The sequence below is a fragment of the Anomaloglossus baeobatrachus genome, chromosome 4, assembly GCF_048569485.1.
Source record: "Anomaloglossus baeobatrachus isolate aAnoBae1 chromosome 4, aAnoBae1.hap1, whole genome shotgun sequence".
Classification (NCBI taxonomy): domain Eukaryota; kingdom Metazoa; phylum Chordata; class Amphibia; order Anura; family Aromobatidae; genus Anomaloglossus; species Anomaloglossus baeobatrachus.
In genome coordinates this window covers 483,081,534-483,106,173 of record NC_134356.1, presented here as the reverse complement: position 1 = coordinate 483,106,173, position 24,640 = coordinate 483,081,534, and the positions used below count along the sequence as shown (strand labels likewise).

The 24,640-nt window shown below is 44.5% G+C and overlaps 1 protein-coding gene across 1 annotated transcript in view; it reads right to left on the bottom strand.

The window, feature by feature from the left end:
* The window catches only part of PRTG (protogenin), a 169,671-nt gene that overhangs the window by 17,233 nt on the left and 127,798 nt on the right, over positions 1 to 24,640 (bottom strand). The window contains exons 13-16 of the mRNA XM_075343665.1: positions 9,806 to 9,901; positions 8,069 to 8,255; positions 7,616 to 7,743; positions 1,753 to 1,923 (exon numbers count right to left, since the gene is read on the bottom strand). Coding sequence (XP_075199780.1) covers positions 1,753 to 1,923; positions 7,616 to 7,743; positions 8,069 to 8,255; positions 9,806 to 9,901 — 582 coding nt within the window. The remainder of the gene's footprint in view (positions 1 to 1,752; positions 1,924 to 7,615; positions 7,744 to 8,068; positions 8,256 to 9,805; positions 9,902 to 24,640) is intronic.

The window sequence follows — 24,640 nt, the reverse complement described above, 5'->3', positions numbered from 1 at the left end:
GTTGCGCTCACAATTGCTAACCTGTTAAATATTGCTGTCAATGTGCCTTTATGCATCCAAGAGCTTTGCCCAGGACATGGCTGGGCAAAGATGGGTTGCTGGGAGGTTCTTGAAGTACCCTGTGCCTGCCATCATAGAGTTCCTCTGACACTCAGCCTGTGGCCAGGCTGTAGAAGAGACCATGATTTTTACTATATTCAGCAAAACTGAAGCATTTTTGTATATAGTACAAGCAAACAGATCGTCGCAGGTTCAAATGGACTAACTGATGCAATACAAAGCAAAAAAAAAAAAAGTTTTAAAAAAACATGAAAAAGCTTAAATAAAATGGCTTCATAGCCCGTGGTGGAGTCAGATGCTCCCGATTCATGAAGAGTTGCATGACTCTTCATGAATCTGGAGCGTCTGCCGAGTGGTGTGCGCCTCTGTGCACTACGCCTGAGATCTTACTGAGATTTCTAGGATATGGAATGCCACAACTCATCATGAATTAGACAAGCTGTGGTGTCAGTCCTGCCCTGGAAATGCCCATTTCAATGGAGCTAGGAGAAACTGGTGTGAAAACTTCCAAAGTTTGCAACTTGGATTATGCACAATCTTCACAGATTGTGCTGGGGACGCAGGACGCATGCAGTTACGCTGCGGTGCAGAACGCAGCGTAACTGCATGCAATAAGCACACGTGGGCACAGAGCCTATAGCTGCCGGAATCACCGTTCTTCTTCCTGTATAAGGGTAGAAACCATGTGCAATGCACCAATAAACAGCGTTTGACATGCTTTTTTTGGGGGGATGTGAGGGGGGGGTTACTATGCTCCCATTGTGTCAGAGGCATACAGGCCTGCTTTCCAGTCTTGGATTGAGTAGGGTTTACCCCTGAAAATACTTCAGGTTCCACTAGTATGGGAAAACGTGAGCTACGGTGCAGATGTCAAGCCCGAGCCCCTTTTCTATCATGTAATAGCGAATGTCGGCAATTTTACTCAGCTACTTTAGAGACTTGTTTCTAAGTTTTGAAGTATGAATCCGGCCATCACACTTCTCTGCAGCTTGTTTGCATCAAGGAAGTTCATAGGATGGGATCTGTCCAGAGAACGGCCCATGTTATGAGGTGTGAGCTGACCACGGGTCTCTTACTAGCAGCTGTGTCTTGTCCTTCATGACATAACCTTTGCTATAGTGTTATAAAGCTGTCATAGTTCTAGATACTTCACAGACCTTCACGCTGATCAAATACCAGCAGAGACTCTGCAAGTCTGATGGACTTCTAGTGAAGTCAGATTTAGGGCTACCCGTGCAGGACGTTTAAATTAAAAAAAATAAAAATAAAAAAAAAAGAAACGTGTATAAATCTCCGGAGTGTTCAATCATCAGGAGTCCATTAACTCATTAATGATTGCTCTGCTCCGGCATTAATGGCTGTTAATGACCTCACATCCTAATGATTTCAAGGATGGTGGCAGGGACCAAAGCTAAGAAAAGTAGCAAGGTAATAAATATTTAATAATTGGTGTAATAAAGTCTCTTAATAATGAGGTGTTATATATGCTTGAAGTCACTGTGTATGAAAAGTCAGAGCAAAAAATGAGCAGAGGTGAACCTCAACACTAAATCTGGATCATGGCTGTCCTTAATAATTGCTACTGACCATACATACCTCATGTATATTATAGCCTCAGCAAAAAGAACAAGACACAAAAAATATACAAAATATCGATAAAGCATAAATCAAAGAAAGCAGCAAGTCCATTACCATCTCTGTGCATAATCTGCCACTGGTCGGCAGCCCAATCTTTTCTAGACGCATACAATATTGTGTAGCGGGTGACGGCTGACTCCAAGTCCTCAGGGGGCTTCCAGGAGACCAAAGCGGTATTTTCTTCAATCAGCGTCACCTTGACACCTACAGGTGGGCTGCTTGGAGCTGCATGCAAATGACAAAGCACAACATGGGTGTGGCAGAATAACACAAATTTGCAGGTGGCCACTCACAGTATTGTACAATATTAGCGCAGACTTGTGGCACGCTCTCTACTGGTGCAGATGAAGGCAAGAGCACTGGTAGAAAGGAACAGTTGCCGAGCCCAAGAAAGGACTACGATCGACAGGGACATTTAAGGTCCACCTCTTTTGAGAGATTCTATAATATATACCGTATTTTTTGGATTATAAGACGCACTTTTCCTTCCAAAAATTTGGGAGGAAAATGAGGGGTGCGTCTTAAAATCCGAATATAGCTTTACCTGGGGGTCCTGTCTGTGCAGCGATCGGGCGGCCGGGTGCCTGCGTGCAAGCGGCCGGGTACCTGTGGCTGCGTGCGGGCGGCAGTCGGGTGCCTGTGCCTGCGTGCGGGCGGCAGCCGGGTGCCTGTGCCTGCGTGCGGGCGGCAGCCGGGTGCCTGTGCCTGCGTGCGGGCGGCAGCCGGGTGCCTGTGCCTGCGTGCGGGCGGCAGCCGGGTGCCTGTGCCTGCGTGCGGGCGGCAGCCGGGTGCCTGTGCCTGCGTGCGGGTGGCAGCCGGGTGCCTGTGCCTGCGGCAGCCGGGTGCCTGTGCCTGCGTGCGGGCGGCAGCCGGGTGCCTGTGCCTGCGTGCGGGTGCCTGTGCCTGCGTGCGGGCGGCATCTGGGTGCCTGTGCCTGCGTGCGGGCGGCAGCCGGGTGCCTGTGTGCGGGCGGCAGTCGGGTGCCTGTGCCTGCGTGCGGGCGGCAGTCGGGTCCCTGTGCCTGTGTGCGGGCAGCAGTCGGGTGCCTGTGCCTGCGTGTGGGCGGCAGCCAGGTGCCTGTGTGCGAGAGGCAGCTGACACCGACAGGCACCCGGCTGCCGCCCTCACACAGGCACCCGACTGCCGCCCACACGCAGCCACAGGTACCCGGCTGCCACCTGCACGCAAGCACAGGTACCCGGCTGCCGGAGTGCGGCGGGCGGCTGTGCAGCAGGTTACCCAGTTTGTCCGCGGTCCCAGTTTCAAATGATGGCACTGGGAGTCAGCGTGTGCGCAGATGGAGCCCTTGGATGAGAGCTCCATCTGCGCAGGCGCCATCATTTGAACCGGGACCGCGGACGCTGGGACACTCACTGCACCGACCTGCTGCACGACTCACCCGCCGCCACCACGGACGCCGCTGCCGCTGCCACCAGAGACCCCGCGCGCCTGCCAGCACAACCTCTGCCTCCGCTTCACCACCACTGCTGCCCCCCTCCGGTAAGAGAACACCGGATATATACATACATACATACACACACACACACATATATATCAGTGTGTGTGTGTAGATATATATATATCTAATTGCCTTATTCTGTCTGTCTGTCTGTCTTGCTCCAAAATTGTGTCCTTACAGTGACACAAAGCTGATTGGCCGCTGGGCTCGCCATGGCCCCGCCCCCCCGCACAGATTAGCCGCTCGCCCAGGCTCCGCCCCCCCCCACAGATTGGCCTCTCGCCACGGCACCCTGCAGGCATTGGCAACTCGGCCACGCCCCGCCCCCCTCACGCAATGCACGCTAGCTCTGGCCCCCCCTCCCCCACATTCCCCGAACCGACACGGTCACGGAGCCATGACTACCAGGTAAGTACTGTACCCCTGGGAGCCCACATCAGCGTATGCCGCCAAACCAGCCGACACATACCCTCGCATTGCTGGGGCTGGCCGGCGTATGCTGGTGTGGGCTCCCGTGCGACGAGATACGCTGGTAACCATGGTAGCATAGTTACCAGCGCATCAAGGTCCTGCAGCGGCGGAAAATACACACACACACACACACATAACACACACACACACATACACACACACACACACACACATCAGATCACACTCACTCTCACACACACCTCACACACACATCACATCGCATCCACATACTCACAACATCCTGGGATATCGCTTGCTTCTCGGCGGCGATATTGTGCTGTGAGCTTCCAGGACCTGCCGGAGGATCACATGGCCAGAAGCATGTGGTATCTCCGGATGTTGTGAGTATGAGCGCGTATGTGCAATATCGTCAATGTGTGTGTGCGTGAGTGTATGCGATCGGGTGTGTGTGAGTGTATGCGATACGGTGTGTGTGAGTGTATGCGATCGGGTGTGTGTGGGTGTGTGTGAGTGTATGCGATCGGATCTGTGAGTGTCGGCAGAGGAGCACGGCGTGCTGGAGGAGGCTGGGAGGAGAGAGGCTGATGCTGGGAACCGAAAAGGCATCAGCTGGGGACAGAAAAGGCTGATGCTGGGAGGAGAGAGGCTGATGCTGGGGACCGAAAAGGCATCAGCTGGGGACAGAAAAGGCTGATGCTGGGAGGAGAGAGGCTGATGCTGGGAGGAGAGAGGCTGATGCTGGGAGGAGAGAGGCTGATGCTGGGAGGAGAGAGGCTGATGCTGGGATGAGAGAGGCTGATGCTGGGATGAGAGAGGCTGATGCTGGGATGAGAGAGGCTGATGCTGGGATGAGAGAGGCTGATGCTGGGGACAGAGAGGCTGATGCTGGGGACAGAGAGGCTGATGCTGGGGACAGAGAGGCTGATGCTGGGGACGAGAGAGGCTGATGCTGGGAGGAGAGAGGCTGATGCTGGGAGGAGAGAGGCTGATGCTGGGAGGAGAGAGGCTGATGCTGGGAGGAGAGAGGCTGATGCTGGGAGGAGAGAGGCTGATGCTGGGAGGAGAGAGGCTGATGCTGGGAGGAGAGAGGCTGATGCTGGGAGGAGAGAGGCTGATGCTGGGAGGAGAGAGGCTGATGCTGGGAGGAGAGAGGCTGATGCTGGGAGGAGAGAGGCTGATGCTGGGAGGAGAGAGGCTGATGCTGGGAGGAGAGAGGCTGATGCTGGGAGGAGAGAGGCTGATGCTGGGAGGAGAGAGGCTGATGCTGGGAGGAGAGAGGTTGATGCTGGGAGGAGAGAGGCTGATGCTGGGAGGAGAGAGGCTGATGCTGGGAGGAGAGAGGCTGATGCTGGGAGGAGAGAGGCTGATGCTGGGAGGCGAGAGGCTGATGCTGGGATGAGAGAGGCTGATGCTGGGATGAGAGAGGCTGATGCTGGGATGAGAGAGGCTGATTCTGGGATGAGAGAGGCTGATGCTGGGATGAGAGAGGCTGATGCTGGGGACAGAGAGGCTGATGCTGGGGACAGAGAGGCTGATGCTGGAATGAGAGAGGCTGATGCTGCGGGTAGAGAGGCTGATGCTGCGGGCAGAGAGGCTGATGCTGCGGGTAGAGATGCTGATGCTGGTGCAGCATGGGGGATGGAGCACGATGGGGGGTGCGCAGCATGGGGGATGGAGCACGTTTGGGAGTGCGCAACATGGCGCATGGAGCACGTTTGGGAGTGCACAGCATGGCGGATGGACCACGCTTGGGAGTGCGCAGCATGGCGGATGGAGCACATTTGGGAGTGCGCAGCATGGCGGATGGAGCACGTTTGGGAGTGCGCAGCATGGCGGATGGAGCACGTTTGGGAGTGCGCAGCATGGCGGATGGACCACGTTTGGGAGTGCGCAGCATGGCGGATGGAGCACGTTTAGGAGTGCGCAGCATGGCGGATGGAGCACGTTTGGGAGTGCGCAGCATGGCGGATGGAGCACGTTTGGGAGTGCGCAGCATGGCGGATGGAGCACGTTTGGGAGTGCGCAGCATGGCGGATGGACCACGTTTGGGAGTGCGCAGCATGGCGGATGGAGCACGTTTAGGAGTGCGCAGCATGGCGGATGGACCACGTTTGGGAGTGCGCAGCATGGCGGATGGAGCACGTTTGGGAGTGCGCAGCATGGCGGATGGACCACGTTTGGGAGTGCGCAGCATGGCGGATGGAGCACATTTGGGAGTGCGCAGCATGGCGGATGGAGCACGTTTAGGAGTGCGCAGCATGGCGGATGGACCACGTTTGGGAGTGCGCAGCATGGCGGATGGAGCACGTTTGGGAGTGCGCAGCATGGCGGATGGACCACGTTTGGGAGTGTGCAGCATGGCGGATGGAGCATGTTTGGGAGTGCGCAGCATGGGAGATGGAGCACGATGGGGGGTGCGCAGCATAGGGGATGGAGCACGATGGGGGGTGCGCAGCATAGGGGATGGAGCACGATGGGGAGTGCGCTGCATGGGGGATGGAGCACGATGGGAAGTGCACACCTCCCCCCAACACACACACGCGCGCGCGCACTGCACAACACACCACACACACACACTGGGAACCACAAACAACTGCCCTACACAGACACCCACACACACAGACAACGCTGCACACACAAATATACGCACATACCGCACAACACACACATTGCACAAAACATACCTCCCCCCAAAACACACCACACACACACACAAACCGCGCAACACACACACAACGCTACAGACACACAGCGCTCCACAAACAACGCAACACACGCAACACACATACAGCACCGCTCTCACCCCCCGTCACACCCAGACAACACCCAGAACATGTACAGCGCCCTACACAAACACTTGGTAACTACACACAACAACATCTATATATATATATATATATATATTATATATATATATATATATAACAAAAATCATACATGAACTACACAATACGTAAATTCTAGAATACCCGATGCGTAGAATCGGGCCACCTTCTAGTATATATATATATATATATATGGAAAAGTAAAAGGGATACAGCAAATATCTAGCGGTCCGGTTGGCATAAAACTATGGATATGTTGGTAGAAAAATTTAAAAATATAACAAAAGCTGTGAATAATATGTTGCAGGAAATAGTGCGTTATGGACAATTTCACGGTATAAACCGATAAATTAAATAATTGAAGAAAGAAAACACTAAGGGGCCCTTTGCACACTACGACATCGCAGGTGCGATGTCGGTGGAGTCAAATCGAAAGTGACGCACTTCCGGCGTCGCGCTCGACACTAGTGTTTAAATCGTTTTAACTACGATTACCGAGCGCAAAAGCGTCGGTATCGTATGATCGGTGTAGTGTCGGTCATTTTCATTACGTTGGCTACTGCGACGGTATGATGTTGTTCCTCGTTCCTGCGGCAGCACACATCGCTGTGTATGACGTCACAGGAGCGCTCATCTCCGCCCCTCCGCTTCTATTGGTCGCCTACCGTGTGACGTCGCTGTGACGCCACACGACCCGACCCCTTAGGAAGGAGGCGGGTCGCCGGCCAGAGCGACTTCGCAGGGCAGGAGGTGAGTGCATGTGAAGCTGCCGTAGCGATAATGTTCGCTACGGCAGCTATCACCGTGATATCGCAGCTGCGACGGGGGCGGGGACTATCGTGCTTGGCATCGCAGCATCGGCTTGCGATGTCGTAGTGTGCAAAGGGCCCCTAAGTCCCTGTGGTTTCTCGCCAGATAGGCCATGACTGGACATAGGCTCCGTCTGCTGCCCTATCATCCGTATGTGATCTGTGACGGATTTTTAATGAATAGCGAAATGCCAAATTATGCTGTGTAAAATAGTGGCATACCCTTCTAAGTATACGCCTTCTGATCCATGCTTACACACGTCAGTTCAGCACTGATGCCTAAAATAACTGCTCAATATTGTTGTAGCCAGCAGCCATTGCAGTCACTGTTTTACAAGGCCTGTGGGACTTTTCACTACGCTCTCAAAGTAAATGGCTTTCATAATTCATACCTTCTGGAAGTGTGGAGTGGTAGACCACCGGGCTCCAGGGACTTGACAACTGGTCTACATGTAGCCTCACAGCAAACTCGTACTTTGTATTTGCTTCAAGATCTTGAACTAAAATATGAGGTTCGGACCTGTGTATAGAAAGAATAGAATACATATTGCTTTAACTGGAGGTGATGGGGGAAATCACATTACCAGTAACAACATTTGTATCATCAATTCTGTAAACTGCCATACAGCGGCCATATACTGGTTATATCTTCCGGATACTGTTTCCTCAACAGACAATATCAGGCACGTATCATATCACAAATCTAAGATACCATCATGTTTTAGCATTTCTAATAAAATATTTTATTACGACATGTTAAGGCTGTAAATGTTTTCTTCCACATAGTTGTAGAGATAATAGTGTAAATGCAGAATGTTATCAGTTGTACTGTATACTGTACTTACGTCTGGAGGTAAAGCACTAAAGAAGCATTCTGCAGACCGACGGGATTGCACCGCACAGTATAGTTAATATCTTGTCCAGAGGAAAATGCAGGTCGCCCCCAATAAAGGTAGATGGAAGATGAGCTGTTTGCTTTGGCATAGAGATGATGAGGGGGAGGAGGAGGAGGAATCAAATGATCAGGCACCGCTGTTTGGGAAAATAATTAATTTGTTACATATATAAAAAAAAATAAATCCAAATTTGAGATTCAGAAAGCTTAAAGGTAACGTGTCCAGTAAAAAAAGTGCTATTAACCTGGAGATATGGGGTTAATGTGCAGGTTAATGGCGTTCTGAAGCGTCAATGCAGGAGATGAGGAGGTGTGGTTACAGTCGCCGCTCACTATGCACTGAGCGGTGACTGAAATAGCATTGGCGCCACTCCTATGACTGAAAGCAAAGTCTGCCGGGAGGAATAAAGTTCATTTACTCCTGGCAGCGGGGGCCAGCACTGTAAATATTAAGTCTATGAATAAACTTGATATATTAGTCAATAAAAGTTTCCAAATTTATTAAATGCTTTTAATTTTACTTCAGTAACCATAGAAACATTTAACTAAAAGATTAAAAAACACAGAAAGCAGCATACTTTATTGAAACCAAAATTTTTGTCAGTCTCAAAGCGTTCCTTTGTTCCTACCCACCTCCAGTACCGTTGCCCTACCATTGGTGTCCGGGCTGTTGTGACATTGTTATGACATGCGAGCCGGAGACCAATCCGCTCCGACTTCCGTCTCCCCACCTTCAGACCAAACGAATTAATCAACAAGAAGAAGTGAGTGCTGTAGCTGTGCCCACTCCCAGTTGATTGCTGATTCAGTCCGAAAGTGGGGAGACCGAAGCCAGCACTGATTGGACAAGAGACTTGCGTGACATCACAACTCCACGTGAGCCCAGGGAGCGCGAGCCCGTACACCTCTGGAAGGACACCAGTACGGGAGGAGAGTATACGCTTTATTACTTTATCTGGGGGAACGTGTGGAATCAGAAGGGGTTGTCCTAGTAGTGGACAACCTCTTTAACCCTTTAACCATAACTGTATACATTGGCACCACCTGCGTTATCAAAAGTGAATACATCCTATATTTAGAAGTAAAATTTATAATTTTCTTTTCTATTTCTAGATTTTTGCAGTAATGCTGGGGCCAAAAGGAAGCTGCAATCGCTAGCCATTAATAGTTAGCCACCCAATTAAAACAAAACAAAAACAAAAAACATATGATAAATGCTACAACCTTCATTACAGCAAACATTCATCTTGGAGCAATACATGATTTTCATTTTTCTGCCAATTATTGGTCAACATGATAAAAACTGGCAACAATGGCAAGAACTTAAGAAATGGCAAGAATTAATGGCACATTAAATTTAATATTGATAAATGTAAAGTAACTCACTTGTACTACAGTAAAATATTACTGCATATATGTTAAATGGAAAAAAACTGGGGACTGACGAAGGAAACGACTTGAATATTTTTCTTTGAAACTAAGATAAGCAGCAGCAAATAGGCAGACTAGAAGTATAGACACAAATCTGTGATCACCGGTCCCAGACAGGCTGCCTTTATACTAGAGTAATGCACTGCATTTTTCTAAATATATATATACACACAACCTATAAAATGGGTGTCTTTAATGAGTGCTAATGATCTGTAAAATGTATGACTTTCTTGTAAAAATACTTTAGGTTACTTACAAACACAGACTGGTGTGCTGACTGTTTGGTCAGCTTGATAGCCTTCATCCATATTGTTATAAGCCAGCAATCTTACATGGTACTTTCTTCTGGGATCTAAGAAGAAAACAACATAAGAGCAAAAAAAAAAAGAACTGAAGTCAACAGTATAATAAACACCTTCAATAATTTTATTACTGCTGCGTTAATTATCTTAAATAAAATAGGACATGGACAAACTGGCCTGAACAAATCCTTAGGCCTCATCCACATGACATGCATTACACCAGGGGTCTCAAACTTTGGTGGGCCATATTATTTACAAGACAAAGTGACATTTTTAGTGATACCATGTTTTCTTTTTTTCTGTACACCTTTAGATCCTTGGGTGATGGGTTATAGTAGTTTTATAGCTTGGGTTGTTACAGATGTGGCGATAAACGTGCACTTTTTAAATTTACTTTCGTTTATATATAAAACGGCATTTTTAGTATCAAATTATTTTTTTCATGCTTCATTTATGCATTGCTTTTTTTTTTTTTTAAACACATTCCCTTACCCCCCATCCCCAATTGGTCACATACATTAATATTGCCTTACAGTTAGCACCATATAGTAATTCTGGAAAACATCTTTTATTAATGCCACATTCTGGTCCCCTTCTTATAGTACTGTGCCATCCTTATCCCCTTCTTGTAGTAGTGTCCAAATCCTAGTCCCCATCCTGTAGTAACATGACCCACCCATGTCGTCTTGCAGAAGTATCCTAATCCTCGTCACCATTTTGTAGTAATGTCCCCATACTGGTCCCAATCTTGTTCCCCTTTTTCAATATTCTCATCCTGGTCCCCTTGTAGTAAGGTCTTCCATACTGGTCCTCATTTTGTAGTAATGCATCATCCTTGTCCCCTTCTCGTATTAATGTGCCTATCCTTGTCCCCTTGTTGAAATAATGTACCCATCTTGTTCCTCATCTTTTAGTAATGCCCCATCCTTGTTCCCTTTTTGTAGTAATGTGCCCATCCTGGTTCCCATCCAGTAGTAATGTCCCCTATTGTACTGTTCTTCACATACGTTAAAAAAAAAAAAATCTTGTCCTTCTATCCCTCAGCATCCTCTTTTCTGCACATGCACCCTGCAGACACCATAGACCTCTTGACGATCCCTTTCCAGGCCAGCAACTGGCGTCAGCGTGCCTGCATGGCGATGTATATCATCACTGGCATGTGCCACCATGCCGATCTCGGCTGCCAGCCTCTGATTGGCCGGAGGTTGACATTGGCCTTGCAGTGCAGGGCGCCGGTCACTGTGCAGCAATACATTTCAATTGAATGCGTGTCCAAGGATGCACATTCAACTGAAATAAAGCGTTGACTTGAGCGGCCCCCTGGACAGGGCAGCGATTGTCAAGTGCCCTATGGTGTCTTAGAGCCGCATGATGCAGCCTCAGGGGCTACATGAGACCCGAAGGCTGTGTGTTTGAGAACCCAGCATTACACTGTTGATGAATACATGAGCTATGGGTACAAATAAGCAAAAAGATTCATTTTACGCCCATTTGGTGTCTATTTTGTTACCCAGTTATGTCGCCTGTGACTAGTCCTCACGTGATCTCATGATGTTGTGAAGGCCTAGTAAACAGAAGTGCCCAGAATGGCAGCTTTTAAAGTTCTGGCTGAGGAAGTTGACACTGCCCTGGTCCGGTTGCTAATGGAGTCCTGAAGTGGACACTGGACTAAAGTGGTGCAAATCTATTTGCTCATTTCCTGTTATGAGTTCTCATAGAATCTATACAAATCTTGTACACGGAATAAAGGAATTGGTCCATAGAATCCTGAACTCATACAGTGTGGTCCATATGACATTATATGTGTGATCTTTGTGACAACCATGACTGTGACCCAGCTAACCGTGGAAACATTTTCACAAACGATTACACTTACTATTCTCGGCACCACAATCATACTAAATCATGACATTGGCAAGACAATATATCATGAAAAAAGACATTTCTTTACACTTACAGCTGAGAAACTCACTGTGTTACTACAAATCTGTCTATAGAAGTAGAGAAGGATTAATCATGCAACCTCCAACATTCATATGGCGTGTTTTTAACACCATAGTGTGGAGAAACATGTTTTCTTAACCTTTTAATTCCCATTTATCAACACTTACCATAGTATCTTATCTTTCCACACAACTGCTTGACATACCATGCACTACAGTTATTGTTATGTCTGTATTATTCCAACCTCCCCCATACACTTAATGGACTAAAAATCTTTGTATATTGCTACAAGTTTGTTTATTGTTTAAAGGGTAACCGTCGTTATAATTCTTATACCATAAATCAATAGTGCACATGAAAATAAGCAACTTTGTAATATATCTTATCAGACAAATTTGCTTCTTCTCTGCCAGAATTGATCAGTCATTATTAAAACTCTCAATTCTGAGGATAAATCTGTATTCATTGAAGACTTTCCCATTACTGAGATAAAAGATATCAGCTGTTACTGATGAGATTGTATGATGATGGGAAGAGCATGGGGCAGAGGGAGGAGCTAGGGGCAGAGAGCCGGGCTAAGGGGCAGAGAGCCGAGCAAGGGGCAGAGGGATGAGCAAGGGGCAGAGGGATGAGCAAGGGGCAGAGGGATGAGCAAGGGGCAGAGGGATGAGCAAGGGGCAGAGGGATGAGCAAGGGGCAGAGGGATGAGCTAGGGGCAGAGGGATGAGCTAGGGGCAGAGGGATGAGCTAGTGGCAGAGGGATGAGCTAGTGGCAGAGGGATGAGCTAGTGGCAGGGGGATGAGCTAGTGGCAGGGGGATGAGCTAGTGGCAGGGGGATGAGCTAGGGGCAGAGGGATGAGCAAGGGGCAGAGGGATGAGCTAGGGGCAGAGGGATGAGCTAGGGGCAGAGGGATGAGCTAGGGGCAGAGGGATGAGCTAGGGGCAGAGGGATGAGCTAGGGGCAGAGGGATGAGCTAGGGGCAGAGGGATGAGCTAGGGGCAGAGGGATGAGCTAGGGGCAGAGAGATGAGCTAGGGGCAGAGAGATGAGCTAGGGGCAGAGGGATGAGCTAGGGGCAGAGGGATGAGCTAGTGGCAGGGGGATGAGCTAGTGGCAGGGGGATGAGCTAGGGGCAGAGGGATGAGCTAGGGGCAGAGGGATGAGCTAGGGGCAGAGGGATGAGCTAGGGGCAGAGAGATGAGCTAGGGGCAGACGGAGGAGATAGAGGCGGAACCTAGAGGCAGAGGGAGGAGCTAGAGCTAAATGCAGAAGATAGAAGCAAATGGAGGAGCTAAAGGCTGTAACTCCCCACTTTAATCATAGAATCTCATCAATAACAGCTGTCATCTCCTATCTCAGTAATAGGAAAGTCTTCACTGAATACAGATTTTACCTCAGAATTGAGAATTTGAGAATTTTGATGACTGATCAATTCTGGGATAGAAAAGCAAATTAGTCTGATAAAATATATTACAAAGTTGCTTATTTTCAGATCTACTATTGATTCATGAAATGTAAAGTAAAAAGACGGTACTGCTTTAAGCTAATTTTTAATAAATGAGCTTAAAAAAATAAGAATAATGAAGGGGATAACATTTTTGTCATGCAATTAGTTGCTGGATGATTTCAACAATAGGAGATATAGTGATTATGAATAAACATTAATAAACTATCTATGGACAGTTTGAATATGTGGCTAAAGGCAGGGGATAATTTCATCACGTGTAAGATGTTTAAGAGACTCTATTGGAAAACATCGATTAACTTTCTGCAAATCCTACAAATAGGGAATGGGAATCCAGTTGTGCGGTGGCAAGGTCTGTCCAGTGTTGCACAGCGGTGTACCTCGGGCTCTCTGGAAAATCAATCCTTATTTATGAGTTCCAGTTGAGCGGCTCATCATTACTACAGGTTTAGTCAAGGTATCTCTGAAATAAAGAGACAACCAGGGTCCTACTTATCTGAAGCCCCCTGTGTATATAGCATTGATAGAAAGCTGTAAACGGTTCACTGCTTGGTTTTCTGGACTCTCAACAAGGAGCGCTCCTCAAACCGAGGATGACAGCTGAAGGTAACTGAACAGAATACCAACTGCCACACTTTGCTTTTAGAGATATCCCCAGGGGTGAGGAAGGGTCAATCAGCGTAAGATGGAAAATGACAGATTGATTGATATTAACACCAATGCTCTTCACAATACCTTATCTTGTGGAGTTTTAATTGGCTTCAGGATGTATTCAGAGCAAAGACTCACAAAATGGCAGAAAATCATGAAAAATAAGAACACTGCAAGATGAGTGCATATCTGTATCTGAAAACATCCAGATTCTATACATTTCTAATTTCAAGAAATGGATGATGTTCCTGGAAAGGAAGATGAGGATTGTGGCTCTGGCATTCATCGCATATGCATGTGTCTACCAGCAGATGGCACTGCGATCACACTGATCATAGGACACTCAGGCTGCTTTACGCAAGGATGTTCTTGATAACAAGTGTCAATAATTAATAACTCTATTAAAGCACTTAACCTCCCTATAATGATCCGTTACTCCCACGTTAGAGGACGTGAATATGACATGCCTACCATGTTGATGAAAAAACAATTAGGAAACTTAGTGTAGGCCATGGTATTCTTATGTACAAGATGCTTAAAAGTTTTTAACAGGCACAAAAAGCTATTTTGAATTCTATGGTTCATTGTTCCTCGAGTTACCGGAGGGAATCAAGGATGTTCTAACATAAATTTCTATTTATAGAGGATATTTTATTGGATTAATTTTCCATTCATAAAGCAGTGTGCTTTCAGGCTGGCTGGGAATGTAAACACTTCAGCCCCATATAAATCTACAATGCCTTGGAGTAGAGTCATAAATAATTACACATCTAATCCATAATTCATATTATTCAAATGGATTTCTTTACATCTCTCCTTGTTTCTAGGTAAAAGCAGAGGATCCTTTAGTGAGGAACAAAGCTAGCTTCATTTCCAAGCAGCTTCATTTCCAAGCAGCGTCGTCTAACAGTGCGTACAGCAGTCCGATTCCTTCATTATGGCATTTATAATGAGATACAAAAGCACAAAGTGATCCGCTAATTCATTACCTAGAAATGACACTTCTTAACCTTGTAATATGAACGGACTCAATATTTCATATTCACGCTCAGCATTGCTAATAACAATACTATTTTGGTGGTAAGTTTTGGTTCCAACTTAACAGAAATGGAAAGGGGGACATGGATTTCCCTTCTGATGCATGAATAGAAGCACATAGTGTAATGGCAGCAAATCAAGTCCTGAAACGTCCCTGCCGAGAACACCAACTATAAAGCAACACTACAAAAGCCTCAGTGGTCAAGTGTGTAACTTCTTTCTCCTAAAGAATTTGTATACAGAGATTTACACTACATTCCATAAAACGGGTCATTGGATCCTAACCTGGAGTATATATTTGGTTTATAGAAATGTACTCATCCATAATTTCCATTTAATTGTTGAACTTTAAGAGAAGTTGAAGAGTTGAACTGAGGTGCTAAGGTTAGACGTATGGCCCAGTCGAATGGACATTTTTTACAAGCTCTTTTGTATTGTGCAGTTTTTGTATGTCTTACCAACCCATTGTTCTTTAAGAGTCCGGCTGGAAAGCTCATTGGTCCCGATTTCTAGGGTGAGTGCACTGCCCTCAAGACCAACCTCCCAACACAATAACGTCTACATCATCATTCAGCCAAAGGGGCAGCAGTGTGGGCTAATGTGACATCTGGGTCAAGACCTTTGCCATAAAACCTGGGGTTGACCAAAGTGTGCATGGAGCAATTCATGCGCAAAGCAACTGATTTAGGGGGAAGGGTGGGAAAACAAACTCTGCTGACTCCAAAATATAAATTGATAAAAGAAAAAAAAAAAAGGATGTAGCAGAGGTAAGTCTGGAAAATTAGATAACACAAGATAGAAGAAGAAGAATTCTGCAAACTATTTCCCTTTTATTGGCAAAAAAAAGCATTTAATATAGCATAAGATTTCTCTCCGTGGCATACACAGTGTTTTGGGATTTGGGTGGAGAATGCAGTAATTAACCAATGCTTTACAACAAGACCCTCAACTCTGTTTTAGTCATAAACTGTATAGATAATCATTAGGAATTGGTCACACTTGCTGTACATTGTAAGCTCAGATTGCCCCTAAGGGCCCATTAAACGCTTATTCTTTCCTATAAGTAAACTATTTTCTAATATGGAAGACAAGCTAAATGTGCAACACCCAAGCATACATATGACCATGTCATAAGCAAGGGGCAATTATCACACCTTTGCAAAGTCTCCAATGCTGGAGGGAATCTCAAACAGAACAGATCAATGTACTCATTCCCAGGTTTACGCTTGCAATGAAAAACTGTGTCTAGTGGTGGATCTAATATATTATTCAGGCCTGGGGCAAAGTAAAGTACAAATACAAAGAAACAGGATGAGTTCATTTTCAGATTTAGTGGCATAATCCAACTCCCTATACACCATCAATCCAAATGGCATGATATTCGCAGAGGTCAAATTCAGGATAAAAATGTATATTATTTCTAGGCACATTTATATAGCATGCCATTAAAAGCCCAATTTGCTATCACCTCTATGTACGAACGTAGAACCGGTTAGTCTCACCTCACATCAGTGGTATTTTGCCGCAAAACCGGATCCATTACAAATGCGTTACAGTTCCATTCATTTCCAATGGAATTGCGGCAAAATGCGGTTGTGTGTGACGCACACAACCGCATGTAACTGCATTTTGTCGCTATTCCATTGGAAATGAATTGAACGGAAATGCATTTGTAACGGATACGGTTTTGCGGAAAAATACCGCTGATGTGATGTGTGCCTTAGTGTATAAATGCTATACGAGCTGTGGCTTTTTCTCCATACAAGTACAGCTTTAAGAGTGCAGATCTATATTGGTGATGTACATGACTGTCTATGAGCATTTATTGGCCATGGAAAGGTCTCAAGGTGTCATATTTGTTTTTTCTTGCCAAAATTTTTTTTCCATTTTTTCAGATGGCACAGGCCAACTATTCAATTGTGACTTTTTGGTGTAGAGAAATAATGGTATAATTTATCAAGTAATTTCTAGTGCATTGGAGAGAGGCCCCTCATCTATATTGTATTAGTGCCTTCAATGTAGAATCAATACTTCCCCTATATATATAAAAATGTCTATAAAAACAATTGTTCATCCTACGAACAAGACATTCACTCTCCAATTTTCAAGTTCTTGAAACAACTACTGTCCATCTAGACAGGTAGGATCGTGGCACGTGCTGTTGTATAAAAGTCGTTACTTTATTATAAATGCGTAAATTATTATAAATGCATAAATGGTGAGCGGATCCGAGATCAGATGCAGACAGTTTGGAAGATGATGGTCGTTTTGCGCTGCTGCGCTTCTACAGGTCCTGGGAACCGTAGAAGCGCAGCAGAGCGAAATGGCCGTTCTCTCTGGAGTGCCAGCATCTGGACTCAGATCTGCTCACTTTTTATGCACTTATAATAATGTATTATTTGGGCCTTGGTTTACAATACATGGCTGAATTCTATTTGTAGAACAGTAGTAAAAATGTCTACGGTATATACTGTAGTTAGATTTTACAGTTGTTGAAATGATAATTTTACATTTTTACCCTTTAAATATCAAAAAAACAGCCTTGAACTGAATTTTTATTAAGGATGCCTCCCCTGCATAGAAAAGAGCGATGCTCATAGAGCTAAAGAAATAAATACAACTGCCAGTGCCTAGATTTATTGGAAGTGATTCACTAAACTGCAGTTGCTACGTTACATGATAGATACATTATACTAAAGTATGTAATTATGCTCCGGGAAAAATATGATTTAACAGAAAAAGGAAATAATATGCTCCTTAGTTGTAATTTTATTCAACTATCATTTACTTAACATTTTATTCAGAAATGTAGTTAAAGCCGTCCAGTCAAAATATTACTGTCTGATAAACACATACATGACTTAGCTAGCTAACATGTATTCAGCCATTTGTAGATTGTACAGTTATGGGTTTGTACTGTACTATTTTAGATTTATAGATTACCCATTATGCCATTAATGTTGTTTGACACTTTAACCCTTTCACGCCTTGGCGATTTTCCAATTTTTTTCTCCCCTTCTTTCAAGGGCCATAATTTTCTTATTGTTTGGGTCTATATTGTCATATGAAGGCTTATTTTTTGTGGGATTAGTTGTACTTTTGAAATGAACCATTAATTTTACCATATAGTGTACTGAAAAATGGGAAAAAATTTCATGTGTGGTGAAATTGCAGAAGAGTGCAATTGCACGATTGTTTTTGTGGGGTTTTATTTACCACATTCACTATATGGTGAAACTGTCCTGGCATTATGAAGCCTCAGGTCCGTACAAGTTCGTAGATACCAAACAAGTATAGTTTTACTTTTATCTAAGTGGTGAAAAAAAATTCAGAAGTTTGTCCAAAATAAAAATTGCGCTTTTGTCGCCATATTCAGAACCCTGTAGCGTTCTTACTTTTCGGGCTCTGGGGTTCAATGACAGCTTAATTTTTGGCCTCTTCAGCTGGCATTTTAATTATACCATTTTTGTGAAGATGCAATGCTTTGATCACCTGTTATACACTGTTGCGGTGACCAAATACCCCGTAATTTTGGAGTTTGAATTTTTTTTTTCATTACACCGTGTACCGATCAAATGAATTGATTTTATATTTTTGGTAGGTCGGGCATTTCTGAACGTGGCGATAAAAAAAATGTATTTTTTTAATCAATAATACTGTTTTATTTTCAATGGAGCAAAAGGGGATGATTTGAAGTTTTATGCTTTTTTAATTTTTTAGTTTAAAACTTTTTTTTTTTTTTTTTTTTTTACTTCTTATACTGATTTTACTAGTCCCCCTAGGGAAGGGGTCTCAAACTCGGCTGGGTGTATGGGCCGCACAGAGGAAAAAAAATAATTTGGGGGGCCGCATTCTTTGCAGGACAAAGTGACATTTTTATTGGTACCATATATAATATATATACACACACACACACACACACACACACACCGGTATATGTTTTATTTTTTTTTTTTTACACACCTTAAGATCACTGATTTTGAACATTTTTACTTGTTCATTATAGCAAATGTGCACATTCTTTGTTTAAATATAAACTTTTTTTTTTTTTTTTACATTTTATTCCTTTTTTGTAACTAATAGTCTTACAATTAGCACTATATAGAAATTTTGACCAACATCTTTTAGTAATGTTCCCCATATTGTTGTAACGTGCCCATCCTTGTCTCCTTGTAGTATTGTGCCCCATCCCACAGTAATGTGCTCATCCTTGTCCCCTTGTAGTATTGTACCCCATCCTAGTCCCCATCCCACAGTAATGTGCTCATCCTTGTCCCCATCCTATAGTAATGTCCCCAATATATAGTAATGTGTCCATCCTTGTCCCCCATATTATAGTAATGTTCCCCATCCTTGTTGTCCCCTTGTAGCAATGTCCCCATCCTATAGTACTGTCCCCATTCTATAGTAATGTGCCCATCCTTTAGTAATGTGCCAACCTTGTCCCCACCCTATAGTAATGTCCCCAGCATTATCCCTATTCTATAATAATGTTTCCCATCCTTGTCCCCTTGTAGTAATGTCCCTATCCTACAGTAATGTGCCCACCTTGTCCCCATCCTATAGTACTGTGCCCATCCTAGTCCCCATCCTATAGTACTGTGCCCACCTTGTCCCCGTCCTATAGTAATGTCCCCAGCCTTGATCCCATTCTATAGTCATGTGCCCATCCTAGTCCCTATCCTATAGTAATGTCCCCATACTATAGTAATAATGTCCCTATCCAATAGTATTGTGCCCATCCTTGTAATGTCCCAATCCTATAGTAATGTCCCCAGTCTTATCCCCATCTCATAGTAATGTGCGCACTTTGTCCCCATCCTGTAGTAATGGGTCAGCAGCTCCCCTCACCTTCCACAGACACCGGAGTGAAGCTGAGGGGAGTGCTCTGCGGCCCCAGGTCCACAGTGATTGGAGAGATCGGTCACAAGGCCGGTCTCTCCAATCAGAGCTGGGGGCGGGTGAAACACAGGTCACCCAGCTCCAGCCAATGATCAGGGCTACAGCTGCCCTGATCTTGGCTGGATTCCAATGTTTCAGCGATTTTCAATGGCTGAAATATTAGTGGCTGTGATTGGCTGACGAACGCCGCTCAGCCAATCACAGCCTCCGTAGGTCCGGTGAGGAGACACACACACACACCATACTTCTCACCTGTCCCCGCGCTCCCTCAGCTGCCTCATCTCTGCTTCATGCGGCCCCCAGGCCCGTGCCCCTGTTCACTATCGCGACAGGTGCAGTGTCACTGTCAGTGATTTATGTGAGATGATTGTATTGCCGGCGCGAGAGCGCAGCGCCAGCAACACATTCATCTGACATAAATTACAGACAGTGGCTGCGGCCCCTGCACCTGCCGCGATAGTGAACAGGGGCATGGGCCTGGGGGCTGCACGAACTACCCTGAGGGGCTGCATGCGGCCCACGGGCCGCGTGTTTGAGACCCCTGCCCTAGGGGGACTCTATGCCTGCAGTGTCTGATCGCTTGTCCTGATATCAGCGATGCTTCAGCATTCCTCTCATCAGGAGAAATGCTGCTCTCCCGTGAGTACCGGCATTCACAGAATTGAGTCATAACAGCAACAGGGGTCATCATCTGACCCCGCGCTGTCATGGCAACTCATTGGCGCCCCACGTCACAGGGTTGCCATGACGGTGGGGAACATCGCGATCCCCGCCAGAGTGCATTAGATCGCGCTGTCAGAGATTGACAGTGCCATGTAAGGGGCTAACAGGCACGGGTGGATCTACGACGCAAATACATTTGAACAAGGAAGAGGGGAGCTATGTATCCCAGACAGTTCTGCGGGCAACAAACTCTTTGGTAAGTTGCATGTTGTGCAGACCTAGTCTAATGTCCCCTTACAAGAATTTGAATAGCTGGTCAAAAAGCTGCTCCTAACATTTGCAAAAAAATAATTATTGATATCAGCGAAACATTTATCACCTTATTTTCTTGTAAAAAAATAAATTTCCATTAATAAGGACATTCCTCTTTTTTATCTTAATTTTTTACTTTTATTTTTTTATTTTTTTTTTTTTTACAAACTAGAACCAAGCTTCCGCGATGAGGACACTGGAGCAAAGCAGAGAAATCCCGAAAAACAGCATAAAATGACTTAATATAGAAACATATTTACGTTTTTGTTGGAAACGTTCTTTTAATGTATTTACGGAGGAACCACACATTCATCTATATAACTCCTTGGAATAAATAGCTGCTCATTGCATAAATCCTGTACAAGTCTCAGAGCTGTACAGAAACATACAATTATTAAAGTCCTCTTTAAAGTCTCCACCATTAAAGTGATCATTCTTCGGGCTTCAAAAATTTTGAAAAAAATAAAATAAAAATTCAGCGTGCGGTTCAATGACTGTTATTCATATCCCACAGTTGTGACTTGTGAATATTTATGATAATTCTCAGATTTCCTGTGGTTTCTTAACAGAAGATGGGATTTTTTTTTTCCTTGGGAGTTCATGACATCAGGAAGATAAATGCCACAGCAATTAGTTAATATTATAATACTACAGCAGCCAAAGTAAATTCTCATCATCATTATGTTAATCTTCAGTTTGTTCTCAATGGTTCTCATGTAACTCAAAGAATCGGGTCTTCTAAGACTCTTTTTCAGAATATGTTTTGCTTTCCAGGATCTCAATGGAGCGGCAGATGCTGCCATTACAGCAGCTTACACAGGTACAATCAGCAGCTGCCATGGCATTTGTAATGAACTGACCTTCTTCGGAGTTTGTCTTAGAAGAATTGATCTAGTATTTCTAAGTTTTCCCAACTGCTGTGTGAAATAATAATCTGTTCTTCTATTGAAATAACGCCCCAATATTTGTGTGTAATAATGAAGAAGCACATGGGGACAGCTTCACGTGGAGCTGATATTTAGATGGGAATACATGACATTTAGTTTTGCGTTAGACTTATGACAATGACTAGAAAAATACATATATTTTTTTTAAATGAGAACATATTTGTAAACACTGGACACTTGACATTCTACAAATGGTTGTACTATAAAACGGTACGTTGACCAAGACATAAAAATAGTTGCAAATCATATGTAAATCAACACAAATCCACTTTATCCCAAATTTAAACCCTGTGGATCGTCTGGCACTTGCTCGCTCACAGACGCTTGTGTGACTCCAAACACATTGCAAGCTATTCTTAAAAGTAAAAAGTTGTCTGTGAATATGGTAGGTTTAGTGCATTATTAGGTGAAAATAGAGGAGCTTGGTGTCGGTCCTGGAACATTTCTCTTTGCCCTATAATTCTGCAACATATTTATGAAAATGTCATTCTACACTTGTTGCAATTTTCTGTGTAGGCAAGTAAGAAGTGCAACATTCCCTCTTGTGCCTGCGCCACGTCCTACAATATACTGTGAGGCAGATTAATCAAGTCTAGAAAAAAAAAGATCTTTCTAGGAATCTAAAAAGTTCTAAAAAGCTGTTGCCCGTGCCTCCCCCAGGTACACTTTATTTTAACTTTTAGTGAGCAAACTGCAAAAATCCAAAAATGTTTATGAGCAAGCTGCAACAATTTGAAACTTCGTATGTACTAAATCTGACAGACATTACTTTGTAAATGTGGGTCTGTATGGTTTAGATAAACCACATATATCTTGTCCTTTCAGATAATCAGCCAAAATTAAAAAAAAATGAATATTAATATATATATATATATATATACAGTATATCACCGACAAATTATACAAGTTGCATAAAAATAACTTTTATTAAATATAAAACATTAAAAAACAGACAAGATGTCTCTAGCAAACAGACCCCTCAAAGGGTAAATCAAAACATTATTATGTTGGGAACACCAAGTCAAAGAGTCCTATAAAAAGTCACCCCGTATATTTTTATATAACTCTTTGACTTTGTGTTCCCAACATAATAATCTTTTGATTTACCCTTTGAGGGGTCTGATTGCTAGAGACATCTTGTTTTTTAATGTTTTATATTTAATAAAAGTTATTTTTATGCAAATTGCATAATTTGTCGGTGATTTACATCCAAGAGTATTTATTCCCAAATATTGGTTGTGTTTTTGGTGTGGATATATACAGTATTATACACACATACATATACACACACATACATATACACACATATATATATATATATTTATATATATATACACACACACACGCATATATATACACATATACATACATACATACATACACACAGGTAAAATATATCTTTGTAACGTGTTAGCCAGTAGGGATAAAATTATTATTACCACCTTTTCAGTTAGCCATTAAAAGGTAGCAAATCAACCACTGAGGACTCTGTTCTTTTAAACAATTTCATTAAGTTATTTTTATGCAAATTGCATAATTTGTCGGTGATTTACATCCAAGAGTATTTATTCCCAAATATTGGTTGTGTTTTTGGTGTGGATATATACAGTATTATACACACATACATATACACACACATACATATACACACACATACATATACACATATATATATATATACACACATACACTGCATGTTTCGCTGCAGAAAATGTTCATAACATCTCTGCAGTGAATCACCAGCAAATCCTATGGAGAAAAAAAATTCTGTGCGCACTGGGCGGAATTTGACAGCTGCATGTTTTGCTGCGGGATTCCCGCAGCAAAAACAAGTGCATGTCACTTCTTTTCCGCACATCGCTGCGGGATTTCACTCCATTGACTCCAATGTTAATCATGAAATCCCGCAGGGAATAACGCAGGCAGCAAATTCTGTGCGGTTCACTGCGTTTTCCTGCGTTATTCCCTGCGGTATTTCGCGGTTTACCTCCGGTAATGTACATCGCCTGTCTGCGGTTTGCAGGGAAGTGATGTCATTACAGGAAGAGGAAGCCGTGCAGAGAGTAAACACACAGACATCACAGACACAGAACACATCACAGATACAGAACACATAGACACAGACACATAGAACACACATAGAAAGAAAACGGAAATATAGAAAACAAAGAACGTGGGCTCCGCTGCATATTTACCTTCCAGCCAAGGTAAGCACACAGCGTCGGCCCGGTATTCTCAGGCTGGGGAGGGAGAGGGGCAGGGTTAATGTTCCCCGCCTCACTCCCCCTCCGGCAGCCGAGAATATCAGCCGCAGCTGCCCCGGCACTGTCGCATTCATTATGCGGCAGTACCGGCGTGTCCTCGGCTCTTCTTGCCACCGTGTAGCAGTGGCAGCAAGGTAATACAAGGGGTTAATGATGGTGGGGGACCACCGCCATTAACTCCAGGCTTGATCATGGCAGCGTCTATGTGACAGCGGACATGATCAACCCGTAAGTAAAGTGAAAAAAAACACAGACACCGAAAAATCCTTTATTTTAAATAAAACAAACAAGCCTCGTTCACCATTTTATTAACCCCTCCCGCACCAAAGCTCCGGCGTAATCCACCGCTCCGGCGTAATCCACAGGTCCTGACCTGCTTCCATCCAGCCGCGACTGACAGACACAGCGCTGAATGAAAGCAGCAGACAGCAGAGGTAATTACCGGTCATTTCCCACGGCCGGAAATGTGAACTCACTGCCGACCGTGGGAAATGCAGCGATCTGTCATCTATCTATCCCTCTATCTATCCCTCTGTCTGTCTATCTATCCCTCTATCTATTCTTCTGTCTATCTACTATCTCAGAATTAAATTACTTTTTTT